We start from the raw sequence: 15,195 nt of genomic DNA on the forward strand, positions 1-15,195 counted from the left end.
GGGCTTTAAAGCGAACTTTTCTTTTAAATGTGCTGCAAAATTTCCAGAGACATCACTGAGTGGAAGAAGGAGGACTCAAGGAGAGGAGCCAGAGGAGGAACATGCTTCATCTTTTTCGTGGACGAAGTAATTGTCCGAAATCTTGGTTGCTAAAACCGAGGAAGGAAAGTCATTTAACAAGCCAAACAAAAGTTTCAAAAGGAAAGCGAACAACACCGTACAACATCTTATTTTATGTTCTAATCTCTTGTCTTCTCCATTTTGGGGCCGCGGTGGAAAAGGTCTTACGCTTGCTGACTCCTGGCGCAAGCAGCACAAAACATTTTTTTTTTTCGGTTTTCAATTTTTTTTTTGATTTCACGAAGATCCTTGAATTTGAACAACATTTTCAGATTGTTAAATAAATTATCTAACCCTAACCCAATCATTTTCTTAGCATTTCCAATAGTTTTTTTAGATTTAACTAAGTCAGACGCGGCTCTTCGGCTTTGATTTGTTAAAAAAGCACTACGGCCATTTGAGATATTTTATGGGATTTACAAAATATTTTTGGATTGTGCCTTTTCGGCTTCGGTAGAAAAACGAGTGTACCCACCGGGTATTCAATCATGTTGACGTTCAAGGTTACGGTCAGTCTAACCCTAATTTGTAACGGATTATCATTATAGCAATTATTAATTCCTCAATAGTTTTTCGACGAGAGATCTCTCAATAGGGAAATTAATGAAAGGCATTCAGCATTAAAAGTAAATGATAACCATATGCCAACGTATTCTTCTTATTAAATGCAATCAACTTCCATATAGGCAATAAACTATTAAAGGCAAAGCGGCGAACGCCTGGATCATTCGTGAGCAAAACAAAAATGGACGAAGTCGCTGAATTGAATCAATAGCTACAGCGAAGTAACACCAATAGTTATAGAACCTTTGCTTATGATAAGTGGCTTTCCTGTCACTCCTCGGCTCCGTTACTGAATATTCTTCAAATTAAAAAGCTCTCTTGGTCAGAGTGTGGAGGAAAGCGGAGTTTCTTTTCAGCCTAAGGAAAAATTAATAGAAATAAAAAGGTTCTTAGACATCTTTTTGATCAGGGGATTTCCATAAAGTACTTTTTATTTATTTCTTTTATTTTTCCAATTTTGTAAACTGGCGGTGATCTCTGATCACGGTAATCATTGTGGCACCCACCGGAATTTGTAACCTATCGAATTTTTCCCGCAGGGATTTGACAAAAATAATAATGGTTACTATTGCCGGAATCCTAATAAAGCGTTGATTTGTATTGCCTCTCATCGATAAAACCTGCCTCCAGGCAAATATTACTACTTCTGATCGGCCTCTCTATGTCTCCCAGTTTCCCCCACATTTTTTTAAAGGCAGTTATTTTAGTTTAGACCGTTGAATATTTCACAGAGATAAAATTTCAAGGAATCATCTTTCTGAGGACAAGAGAAAAAGAACTTCAACCAAAAATAACCAATCTCTGGTGTCTGTCCCTCAAAATGAGATGCGTACTGATAAAAAAATTGACAGCTATTGAAGTCGGAGTCAGTCTAGTTCGTGTGTGTTCCACGCTTAGTGCGAATCAAAGTACAGTAGTAGTACACAGTTAAACCCCTTTCATCCGAAGTCGCAAGGGAAAACAGGGGTTTGATAACCTGTTCAGTATAAAACACTGTACACCGAATCAATATAAAATGATGTTGGGTGGTAGGCCTCAGTACGATTACGTACTAACAAAAAAATTCACTATGTTTTCATCATTTCATATGCATTTAAAGCAAAGATGGTAACGTCATCTGCAAATCTAGAACAATGGAGAGGAATTCTATAAGTACAGCTCTCCCACCAGAAAATCTTGCTTTCAGAACGCTGTACGATAATTTTCGGACAAAAACAATTGTCACAGTGGGTTGTTAGTAAAATGCATAACGGCGTAACGGGTAACGGAGTAACGGCGTAACGAGAAACCGCGTAACGGGATTTTTTTTTAGGTCAGACTGTGGTTTCCATTCTTTTTCTTATGAGATTTGAATGTGCATTGAAATGTTTCACGCAAACTAAGCGAATGATGTTAGTTAGCATGGACTAACATTGACTCAAGTTGTTGAAAAGTAAATCATCTTATTGCTGCTGACGAAGACAATATTTCTCAATCTATTGAGGCAGTGATTTCAAGCTCCTTAGTGGTTTCTCGATTCGCTACGAAGAACGTGTTCACTGAATTTGTTGTTTTGGCGAATGATCGTGGTCTTATCAATGAATATATTACTACTCAACATAGTGCACTGCAATCAATGAGTTTTATCTCTTACGCGTTACTACTGAAGTAACCGTACATTCCCGCCTGGGATCCTTCATGTGGCTAAGCCTTGCGACGGCCAGTAATAAAGAACAATAAAGAGTTCCAGTTCCACCCGTAAAGCACTCAGTGTCTGTCAACAATATTTTTAATGGTCTATTTGTCGTCTCTTTCCAGAAGTATCTTTTGCTTCCGGTGACATCATTGTCGCCGAGTTGAAAACAGGAAATTGGTCAGTTATTTAAATCCTGATTTTTTTTTCCTTATAGGAAACGGGTCGCAAATTACGGCCCCTTTGGAACTCGCTTTATAAGTTCAAGGTTTTGCGAGAGAGTGAAAGCAACTTACATTCATGCTTAATTGACCACTCCTCATAAGAGATTTGTGGGACCAATGAACACAATCACGACAGAATAGAACATTCAACAACTGTTAAGAATCCAACAGGCCGGAGGCAAGCTTGTTGGCTATTTATAAGTGCAGCTGAGAAGTTGAACCAGGGACTACTAGTAACAATTTCAACCAGTGGCCAGAACGTGTCTTGAACGCGGGATCCCCGGATCTCAAGACAAGCCCCTTAACGACTAGGCCACACTGCCTCCAACTAAACGATATCAGCATTTCGTGATCTACAATTGTAGTCACCAATACAATAAAGAGACGAGTGATTGTAGTTTCTGTAATCACCAGATGGACTGTTTTAAGCAATTCTCAGTCGGGGATATTATTCACCCCAACTCAAAAGATTTGTTATAAGACCCCTGTTAAACAGTTTCCTGTGTATAAAGTGATGTCTTTTTCTTTAAGATCAATTACTTTCCCATTAGGCAATTAACGTCTTCACCGAGGTAAGATCAGCCGTTTTAAATTTGCCAGGAAACTTTGTCGCATACATGCTAAGAAAAATCGCTTAATTAATTAAAATACGTCCGAAACTGAATAGCTAACGCATTAATTCGCCTCTGCCTCATCATGACGAATTATTTGCAAGAAGTGTTTGAATCCTCATGATAGACCTGCGAGATCCGATCTCGTTTATTAAAAAAACACTGCGATTGATAGTCCGGCCAAAATAAGTTACAGTGAGAAAGAAATCTCATTGTTTTCAACCCTTATTAAATGAATTTAAAATGCTTTGCGGCAAATCAATGATCATTGTCTTTGACTAGGGGGCGGTACAACAGGATGCTAAGGTGATGGATGGAATTCCGAGCTCTGAGCTCAACTTGATTTGTCTTCGGTGGTAGGCAACTCCATCACGCTTTTCTATTAGCCAAGCGCACCTCCCCGGACCAGCGTCCTTCAAAATTAGATATCCCCCGTGATAAATATGGCTTTCTTGAGTAACTGTGATGAGTTCTGATGTGGTGCCAAGATTAGGGAATTTCAACTGAAGCCACCTTAGCTCCGCTAACTTATTCGTACAGTGCTACTTTTGGGGTTGCATAGGAAGCACTTTGATTCGATACTTTTGAGTGATATCCAAACAACAACCTTTCACGAGACTTACGTCGAACATCTCATTTTCATTGCTTCCAGTAACATACAAAGTTTCCCCTTATAGCTTATGATTTGCAAATACTTGACACTAGAACGGCCTTGTCGATCTTGAAACGTTTACATGCAATTTCCACTCGTCGATTGTAAGGTCTACCTCCAGAGTTCGCATTTCTGTTATTAGAGATGCTTTTGGGGACTTTCCGAGCCCTGTGCGGAGTAATTGGATCTTAACGCGGAGGCGAATGGGAGGAGTTTGTTTGTCGCAGGTTTCTTATTAAATAGAAAATTCCTTGTACTTGTTTACTTTTCATTTGCCAGGTAATAGTCGACAGTACCTTAAAGAGTCGCTTTTCTTAATCAGTGATAAAATGCCAGATAAAACTAAACCAGGGAAAACCCTGATCCAGGAGATAGAGAAAAGCACATCACGGAAGAAGACTAAACGACGACCGCCTCGTTTGACGGGCGTGAGCAAGCAACGTAAAATGGCAAACGCGCGCGAAAGACAGAGAGTCCACGCTTTAAACAAATACATTGAAAACCTGCGTGAACTTATCCCACTGTCACCAAGTGATAAGCGACCATCTAAGATCGAGGTAATATGGATGGCTGCCACGTACATTGAATTTCTCAGTGAATTGCTGGAGAAAAGCAAAATGCCCAGTGAGGAGATAAGCACAACCAAACCTGATGCTAATACGCAAGACGTTTCGCGAAGTTTTGACAGCACAAACTTTCTAGATGTAACAGGTCAGTACATTGCAGTTATATTAAGTCCGTTTATTAAGATGGGTTCAATTCAAAGAGGACTAAAAAGGATGTTTAATTTGAATCATGTCTTCTTTTCAGTTGCGGATATTTTTGGCTTTGATACCGAGTGTTCCTCGTTGACAGACTTAGATCTTGACTCACTATTCTTTGAAACAGGTTTGTTACTATAAAGTGTATCATAGTTCATTCCTCTTTTTTGATGCGGTGGATCTCATGGTTGCATGTTTTTACTGTTTTTTTTTTTTGGTTTCTCCACAGAGTCTAACGAATGTCTAAGGGAAGACAATTGCATCTTTGCAGACAATGGTATCGATTACCATCTGAAAAGTTTTTCAAGTGACTTGATTATTCAAACCAATTGACGAAGTCATCACTTTCCTGGCTTATTATATCTTTGGTTGCAAATAACTGGGGCAAAATAATGGTTAAAAGGCTGGCCATTAAGAAAGATAAAGACAACTTGGTTCAGTTAAACTGAAGGGTGTGTCACTGTGTTTAAAATTCCATTTTGATTAATGATGACGGTAAATGCCGTATTTGCCAACGACCTAAGGTCATGTTATGGTAAAGGATCGCTCTTTGTGGGGTATTATGATCCATTACATTATTAATTACATGTGTTTTCTCCGTGAAATAAAAATTTTATTTCGGCAAAATGCCGAAAGTTTGCTTTTTGTGATGACAAGCTACCATTAGAGGAAAGATTTAAAACCCAAAATGATACAATTATGAGGAGCCAGTGTTTGTTTAGTTGATTTTAAGTATTCTAATCTAGCCTTTGTTAGTGGCTCTATACAACATTGTTGGACGTTTTCTACATACTTTCTCCCTGATTATGTCTGTATTTGACTTTGTCACATTATTAAGGACACACCTTTATCTGCCTAATGAACAGGCAAGTTCCTCATTTTTTTGGCCAATCAGCGACTTTTCGAGTGCGTAGTTTGAATTTAAAGTAATTTTTTGATAAAACTGTTGAACTTTTTTAAAACAAATTTGTTGAGCTTGGCATTTAAAGGCAGGTTTTAGCTGCTTTAATTTCCTTCGTTATCATTATTTTGTTAGGTTAGAATAAACGGTATATGCCGGACTTTGCTCGGTTAGGCCTCATTCATGTAATGAATTCATAATAAATTTCTCCTGAAATAAAGAATGTCAGTATTGGTCACAGCTACGGAAATCTTGCGTTAAATATTTGCCATGGAACTCCCTTCAGTTTATCTAAGAAAAGGGAAGGGTATCAAGGGAATAAGCTTTGTTATAATAAAGGACGGTCTGAACACAGACACGATACTGAACAAGTTTATGCGAAATTTATCGAACTGAAAACATTACTATTAGTCCCCGTCTTCAGTTTCTGCAGTGACCATTCAATGATAAGGTCGTTTTATCAAAAAGCTATCAAAGTGTAAATCTTTTTGAGTTCTTCCTCGGGTTCGATGTGATGAGCAAGGTCTAAATGAGGTTTTACCGCAACCGGGATGAGATTAAAACTGGCAAAAGAAAGCGCCTTTCCGAGGCCAAGGTGAACGACGCCACTTACATCACGTGCCATTAAAAAAAAACGGAAGATGTCACCCCATACCGTCTTCATGCGTGAAACAATTCTAAGCTCTTTTTGAAGAAAATGATTTTGAAACGCTATCCATGAAACTGATTATTTCAAGCCAATGTTGATGCATCTTACAGATTAATTTGTTTTTTCTATTTACTTTACATTAACTCTTCCTGGATCGTTGAATTATGTGCTCGACCTCTCCCTCCCCTTACAAAAATTCGAAGAAACTGTGCTGCGCAATAATGCAGATCAGTGGTAAAGGAAAGTTCAAATTTTCCCCATTAGAATTTTAAATGTGCACCAAACATTTAGCCCTGGCCAACGAGAGCGAGAGTTGATGAGAGTCAACGAGAGTTTCACGCACAAAAAAATTGAGAACCCTTTCTGACGTGAATATGGCGACAAGCAAGCCGGTATATTCAGCTAGCCAGACAGGTAAGATGAACTTTGTGCATGTTTATTTCTAATGCTTATTTTTTTAAAACTGTGACTTCCCTATTGTGATCGTCTGTGGAGAAAACTTCCCAAAGGCAAGATCTTGTCTCGAAAAGTCAATTAGCGCAAAAATTTCCTCGTGACTCCACTTTTTTTAAAGTCTTGACGTTGTCCTGGGTCCCCGAATCCGACGCCATATTACTAACCTACCTTTTGCTGCTTTCATTTGCTTCTCGAGATTCTTTTCCAATGCGTGGCCCTAGTTCTGCCGTGATTTCTATCATATTTCCATTGGGTATTATTGAATATGATCTCTTGTGAGTGTGAGATCTTTATCACGCAGCTTTGCCGAAAGCAGGTCGACTATTTTCAAAGGAATTACATGGGCGAAGCCAGGATTCTTCAAAGGTCGGGTCACACTGTACTGCCACCGTTTTGATTTTGGAAACGATCATTTCGTTACCGGTCCGTCGGAAATCCAGTAAAGGATGATAATGTTCTTGACATACGTCTCTCTGATTATCACACGCCCGATAATCTGAAGAGATTTGGATGCACGCTCACGAGCCGGGAACTTGTACGGTATTGTATTCCATGAAATTCAACGTTTTTTAGTATTTTACCTTCCAGAAGATTTAAGCATTAGTAATGATCATTATATGACTACAACAGGTTTTTAATTTAACTACAACAAAGGCTTTTCGATAAAAATGTTGATGGAAACAATACGAATGGGCGTAAGTCGTACTCTCAGTAAATTAAATGTCCATAAATTCTTCAGCAGTCCTAGGTTTAAATTTAAAAAGAAGCAAAAGGGAGTGAGAAATTCAATCGTTTTCCTAATCCACTGTTTTTTCATATTTTTTTATGACGGTCACGGTAACTGCAAAGTCGGAGATAAGTTTTATGTTATCTTGCGTATCCATGCACTTCAGCCTCAAAGCGCGCATATCAGTCGGCGAAGTAAAATGGGGTGGGTTTTATTTAGACTACAACCGCGAACACCCAAACAGACTCAGCAGTTAATGCTATCGCCATGCCGGATCAAAAGCTCGCGGGTAATTCACTTTTCGGTACGGACATGAAGAAAAGGAGACGTCGAGCGCAACGTTTAACGGGAATCAGCAAGCAACGCAAACTGGCCAACGCCCGAGAAAGGAAAAGGGTGAAAGTCATAAATGACGAAATTGAGATGTTAAAGAGTTTGTTGCCGCTCTCACCACACAGTAAAAAGCCAACTAAAACAGAGGTTATCTGGCTTGCGGCGGAGTACATTGAGGAGTTAAACAAGATGTTGCACAAATCAGAAAAGAAGGAGGAATTTCAGGTGCCTCTGTTGGATATTGATGGAATGATTGATGATGTAGACATTGAAAAACTCTTGGAAATTGAAGGTTAGACAACACGCATTCAAATGATTGCCTCTTTCAGATTCACTTATCTTTGTTACTTATCTTTGAGCGCGAATGTACCTCAAGCATTATATACATTTTTCCACTTCAAGCTAGACCGTGAAGTTCCCTAACAGAGTTTTCTTATTAAATGCCATTCAAAAGGTGTCCCTTCCCTTAATTTCTCAGTTAATTACACTTAGCTTTACCGAAGGATTGTATTGTTTACCCAGTGTTCAACTGCAAAATCAATAAGCAAACAGAAGTGACTTGGTAAATTAAATTCATATTCATCTGGCAACTTACAATGCCATAAGCTTTTTTTCACGTGCTCTTGTCGGGCTTCACAAGAAACCCCTCATTAATAGGGCGGGATATATCACAGTAACATCCGTGCTTAATTTCTATTCGGGGGAGTTTTTTTCAACGAATGTTGAAAAGCGTTGCCCATACGGTATAAACAAAGAGCAGCGAGACTAAACAAATAGATGACGAAAAGAACTGAAAGTCTACACACAGCAGTATTAATCTTAAAGTCAGATCCCATTTCTTATAACACAGTAAAAAATATCAAATATAGGCAAATTTTCAAGCAAAACGTTGATTTATAAATTCCCATAAAATAATAACTTACAATTATATGGAGTACTTTTATCACTACACTAAGCCATGGACTCGTTTTTAGCGGAGTATCACCTTGATCAGCTATTGTGGTAAGTGCTTCTACCAATTTCGAGCCATCCAAATTCAACACCTTCACCGGTGAGTATGGTAGTTTTTATTCAAACTTTTTGTTTTCGATTATTCTTTTTCAGATTTTGTCCCTTTTGTGTTCTAAACATCAAATGGAAATGTGTAACTCGGCTCTTTGGATGGACTTGAAGAAATGCAAGAAGACTGACTATAATCACTCGCTAACCATGATGACCCTTTTTATCACGTTATCTGCACCTCTGAATTTGTTATTTTGGTGTACATTTCCGTAATTTTAAAGTTATTATGACGGATTCCTTTGATCAATGTTGACTTATCGAGTGTAAGGTACGGCGGTAAACAAACCACGATTAAAATAGAAATATCCCGTGTGAAAGAAAGAGCTTTATCCGAGTTTCCTAAAAACATTGAATAAAGGGGCTGTTACACTGTGCACCATTTCATGCAACTTGGCGCAACGCCATGGCGAGGCAAGTTGCACGAAACATTGCCCAATGTAACATACCTTGCAACGGCCAAAAACCTTGCGAGACAAGTTGCCGAAACCGTTGCGCAACGTTGCAATGAATTTTTCAGTCATTGCGTAAAGTCACCTGATCATCGAAACAAAAATTGAGTTGCAAGAAAAATTGCCGATTGTAACAACGCCTTAACAGTAAGGACAATTTTGAGATGTTGTTTATGATGTAACTTTTCCAGACTTCATACGAAAGGAGACCGAACATTATTATGAGTATTCATTTTCCATTTCAAGAAGGCCGAAGCATTCGCATTGAGGACTCCGTTTTCTGTCCTTTTCTGCACCGAGGGATAGATGTTGCGCAGTGCTGTGTGTCCCGAGTCAGATTTCGCAGCCCAGACTCATAGAGCGATTTTCAATTGAGTGTAGTAAAACAAATATCAAAGTAATTACTGCGACCAGTCACAGCAGATGCAAACAGCGCAATGAACCAATCCAAATTTGCAGCAATTCCATGTAACTTGTTCAGAGAGCGGGAAGAATCGCGCGTGCAAGTCGCGATTGGTTTTGGTTTTCCTTCTCATTGGTTGATAAACTGGCGCGAGATTTTTAAACCATTCACTAAGCATAGTAATTACTTTCGAAAGTCATTTGAAAACTGCTATATCTATAGAGCGGTTTTCAAACAAGTGTCGTAAAACCACAACCAAAGTAATTGCTTTGGCCAATCAAAAAGGACGGAGACAATCCAGTAAACCAATCACAATTCGAAGTAATTACACGTAGCCTACACAAAGCGCGGGAAAATGTGCACGCGCGAGCCACGATTGGTTTTGGTTTCACTTCTGATTGGTTGAAAAAGTGGCGCGAAACTTTGAACCAATCACTGAGTGAAGTAATGCAAAACCAAAGCAATTCGCTAATTACTTTCGACACTCAATTGAAAACCACTCTATATGGTTTGAGTTTATTGGTTCTCCACTTCACTCAGAGAGGTTATTCTCCAGATATTCTGTTATTATCTTATTAAAAACACACATTTCATTTGATTTACAGTCCGGCTCCTGTTGAGCGGGTTGACAATGGTCGCAGTCATGACCACAGTAACAAAAGGAAAGCCGATGGATTAAGTACATGCAGAATATATGAAAGTTATATTTCAACTGCGGGAAGAATGAAGTTGATATTATCATCGTACTTATAAGCACCACGCGAATAATTCATACTTGACCAGGGTCATCGATAAATAAATCTCTTTGGTCTACATTATGCTTTTGTCTCGTCACTCATTTTACAACGGACCTCATCAGTACAAATTGACTCTGTAAAAAAGGCAATTTTTGTCAGAGGGATCTAAAAGCCACTGATTCGGTTAAAAGCTCCCCAGTCATATTTTTTATTGTACTGATTGCCCAGAAATATTCAGAGAAAGTGGACGTGCGGGGTGCTTTCAGACAGTATGCAGAGAGAACTTGAATCTCCTGTGAAAAGCAGCTGAGTTGACAAATCACAACTCGGCATCGTTGGCGGCACGAATTGCCGCGGGGCGAATTGGCTGTGTCTGTTTCCTACAAAACACACCACTTCATAGCTCTCTGATATTCTGATAGTAGCTTTAGTCATATTTGCTAGTGACACTTAAATAAATTAACACAGCTTCAATTATCTTTGAAAAAACAGCGAAGAAAACGACAGAGCAACCAACACCCACAACTGCAAAACACGTAGAAATATGGGGAATTTTTACCGCTTTGATTTGGGCATGCGGGCATGCCGATGTCGAGGCATGATACATTCACATTCACATCAGATCGAGGTGATGAGCCCGTCGGCCGGAAATGACCAGAACAGGTTGACTAGCGGTTTTCGTTAAAACAATGGTTTGCTGGGGTGCTCAGTCTCGCGGGCTCAGAAAACCTTGGTTGTGGCCATTGTTATTCCGTCGGCCAGCCAGTCCAAGATGGCGTCCAAACTCTAAAATCGCATGGCATCACAACCCCGGGGATCACAACCGATACCCGCGAAACATATTCGGGACATTCGTAAAAAGAAACGATTAGAATGCGTCCTCTTTTGTCGGAACGCAAAAACCAGCTTATATAAAATTTAATAGAATGCACGTAGCTGCACATATATTTCTGAAGCCAGAATGGGTTCATCAAAAGTCAATAACGCTATTTAAGTCTTTTAGTCAGACTGAATACTCCTCAAGAGTTGAGGAAGATCTTTTGTAGTAACGAATAGGACCACGAATGGTGAGTAAGCGAAAAAATTTTGACTTTAAAACAAATTTTTCTGACGAGGAGCGGCTTCTTAAAGCGAATTGTTTAAGCACGTCCAATTGTGATAATTGTTAAGGCTTAGCTTAAGGGGGGCCGGGGGGGCGTGCGGTTTCAAACCCCAAAAAACAAACTGTTAAAAGCCGACAAAATAACGAGGATTAAGTAATATTTTGTTATTGTTTGCAAGTCAGTTCCATTTAACCTTATCAAGGCATCAATGTAATTGTGTGATCGTCTTACCCTTATCATCAAATTCAATGTAATTGAAAACACTTAATCATTGAAATCAATTTGTGCAAATCATATTTGTGGTATTTTAAGGAATTTACAACACTGAAAAACTCGGTTTTGTTCTTTAAATTTTGTTTTCCAGCTCTTGAAACAAGTTGCATTGCTGCCAAAGTCTGCACTAAAATACCAAGCATTTATATCGTGTCACGGTTGAGTCCAAAACAATGCTTCTTAAACTAAGAGCTCTTTGATCCATAAACTGTATATCACAGAGGCACGCTTTCAGTAGTAAATATTTACATCCTTTTCTTTTTGATCGAATGCTTTTCAGTGGGGAGTAAGCAACAACAAGGAGCGTGTTTTAAATTTCGCACGTGGGTATATTAATGGCCGTAAACTGATAAAGGCAAATCAAATGTTCAATCGAACGGTTGTACTTTGCGTCATCATCAGAACACTGAGTGAATGTTCTTTTATGCATGGAAAGCATTTTGAACATCCTCGTCAGACATAAGTTAAGGGGATTTTTTTCAAAAAGGTTCTCTCTTTTAAAGCCTTGTGAAAATATCTGTTCTAGAGATCAGTCTGCAGGCATAGCGAATTCATAAAGGGTTACTGTGGGAGCTGGTATCTGTTCATCAAACACACAAACCTTGTTAGCTTCTTGCGGTGAAAAAGGGGAAAAGATGTTGATCCTAACCAAGACTCTTTTAGCTAAAACTGAAAGCTTTGCCTTGTAACTGGAAAAACAAGCTTTCTCAACTCTTTCTTAATATGTCAGTTTTCATCTCTTAAAAATCAACATCTGTCGGTTTCACCTCATGCACCCATGTTTGTGTTCAAATGACTTTAGACAGATACAAGCTGTTGTAGCTTTGGCCAGTTTTGTCCGAATTCGTTTTACTTGGTCGTACTGTGACTAACCAGGGACCTAATAGACCTCAGTTGTTTTGCTACTTTAAAAGGCTTCTTTGCCATTGGGTGTGCCTTTAGTTTAAACATTTGTAATAAAGAATGCGACAGGTAGGGGTCGTGTTATTATTTTCCAAGTAAGACATATTAAAACAACTAGACATACCAAGGAAAATTAAACAAGGCCAAGCCTGTGATACCGTTACGCTTGTTTGAAGCTTTTCAGTGGAATCAGCCGCCGAGAAAACACAAAACACCGGAAACTCATGCCTGCAAAACGCTTGATTCTATCGTTTGAAACTAATTAAACCTTAAGTATTATTATATATATATATATATCTTATAGTCAACGTTTTAATTACTAGTGAGTTTGAAATTGTTGTTTTAATGGTTCTGTACAGTTTCTCATTGCATTGATTAATTTTTCCTCCTGAATCAGTCAGTTTCAGCTAGTGTTGTCACAACAGGTATATGACTCGATCGTTTGAAAAAAAACCTTAAGACAACAATTGTTTTGCGGTGATTTTAACAATAAATGTGACAATTGGAAGTATGCGCTTGCGATTCGAAGCGGTATAACCAAGAGAGAAAAGAACTGTTCTATTTGGAGTCATGACAATAAAGAAAAGGCATTGCTTCGAGAAAATGAAAGTATAGCGCACGGTGGGATGCCGCTTGTGATCATGACACCAAATCAAAAATATAAACTATAAACAAAACCGCAACTTACAATGGGTCAATTTCCTACGTTAATTACCCTAAAACTTGTTGTGCAAGAACCTTTTTTTTTGCCACGGGTTATAAGAATTTTGCAAATTACAAATCCAAAAAGAGCAATGCACAATCATAAAAAAACGGTTAGAGCTCGGGTTAGTATATAAAGGGCTAGCTTTCTTTCTGCGATCATTTATCGTGATATCAAGAGAAGGAACGTTTGAACGACAAGAAAGCTACATCCCAGTTCAGATTGTGAGGACACTTTGATACCGATGGATTCAGTATAAATCTAGAAAAGCAGTGTACTTTGCGATGAACATTTTCAGCGCCCGTTAAGTTTCCTAGAGGGCTTTTTTGAAAGGTGTTTAAATACGTAATCTATTCCTTGCAATTGTGTTCCTTTTAATTAGGACTTTCTTCTTTCTTCATTTTAACCATCAAAGAAATTAATCTAACCCATTTTTCAAACGCCAAGGGAAAAATATTCTCGCTAAGAGGAAAACGTTTCGAGAAATGTGCCAAGGCAAGTTTCAGAACGTTGAGCAAGCAGACATACCACCAACTTACGCCTTTTTTATTTGTTTTCTACACTTGAATATCAAGTACAAATACATTTTGCAATAAAACGTGATCATGTTAACTTCGTTACGAAGTTTGTATTCCATGAAATTTTCAGAAAGTCAATAAATCTATTGGTGTTTGGCTTAATAACATTCCAAAATCTAGAAAAACGTGCAAAAGCATTGACAAAGATTAAGGCTTGCATGAGAAAACAATTGCTTGATTATTTTATGCTGAAAAAAGGAGGCAAAAGACTAATTTCTGATCGACATAAATGTTTTTCACGAAAGTTCCTTTCCACTGCAATCCAGTTAATCTTCACAATGATTGACAGCGCTGACCTAAGACAGCTAACGGTCCGCTTTCAGAAAGACAGAGGTGCAACGTCTGCAAGAAAAAATCTGCCGTCAGTAGCCACTCATCAATCATCAACAACAAGGGACAATAAAATCATGCCTTGACGACAAAAAGTATCGATGGTCGTCTGCCAGGTTGTTTATATATGTCAACCAAGAAATTGGATTAAAGGTTCTATTAATTGCCAGCGCAAGTAATGATACTTTGATCGCGCAACAAAGAAGAAAGAATAGATAAAATTGCTAAAGAAGGATTTGCCCTTCAAAATAGATATTAGCTGAATTTACTCGACAAGAAATTACATTTTAGTCATTTTAGTTTAGTATTTTTGAGGGAGGGGTCAATTTCATACTTTTTGAAATTAAGGGCTTAGAACTTTTTAAATTTCCCGAGTAATGCACATGCAGTGGAACTGATAGCAACCTTTGAACTACGCAAATAAATATATCTTGTCATATTGCACACTTAGTTTTGTTTTATTTTTACTTCAAAAACGACAAAGTTTGCGCTGATTAAATTTTTTTCAAGTGATTCAAAAGCACGCGACCATGCGGCAAGAAATAACCAATACGGCGCGTGGCATCAAAACGACTTACCATCAAAATTAAAAAGAGGACTGTGCCCTAAACTGTCCAGGCTATCAAGGCTATCAAAGCTATCAAGGCTATCAAGAGAGTCTACATCGATCAAGTCCAACTCAGTTTGCCATTGGTCCGCCGCCTCCAACATTTTGGTCAGTTCCGTAATGTAATCTACAGCCAACCAAATCACCTCGGTCTTGGAAGGTTCTTTTTCTTGCGGTGGAAGAGGGATCATGTGTCGCAGTATTTGGATATTCATATTCAAGATTTCAACTCGCCTCCTTTCTCGTGCGTTGGCCACTCTCCTCTGTTTGCTCACGCCTGTAAGACGGGGTCCTCGGCGGCGAGGTTTTTTCTTAGGCTGAGCTATTGATTTTCCAACGGTTTGTACGTCCATGTCGAAGCCGACTCTGTGTTTAAT

The 15,195-nt window shown here is 38.6% G+C and overlaps 1 protein-coding gene across 1 annotated transcript; it reads left to right on the forward strand.

The window, feature by feature from the left end:
- Window positions 1-4,129: 4,129 nt before the first annotated feature.
- On the forward strand, window positions 4,130-5,727 carry LOC138012942 (transcription factor Atoh1-like). The gene is made up of 3 exons (XM_068859884.1): window positions 4,130-4,554; window positions 4,654-4,731; window positions 4,834-5,727. The coding sequence occupies exons 1-3, from the start codon at window positions 4,173-4,175 to the stop codon at window positions 4,935-4,937; spliced, it is 564 nt and encodes a 187-aa protein (XP_068715985.1). The 5' UTR covers window positions 4,130-4,172; the 3' UTR covers window positions 4,938-5,727.
- The last annotated feature ends 9,468 nt before the right edge of the window (window positions 5,728-15,195 follow it).

This window comes from Montipora foliosa, chromosome 8, assembly GCF_036669935.1.
Source record: "Montipora foliosa isolate CH-2021 chromosome 8, ASM3666993v2, whole genome shotgun sequence".
Taxonomy (NCBI): Eukaryota; Metazoa; Cnidaria; class Anthozoa; order Scleractinia; family Acroporidae; genus Montipora; species Montipora foliosa.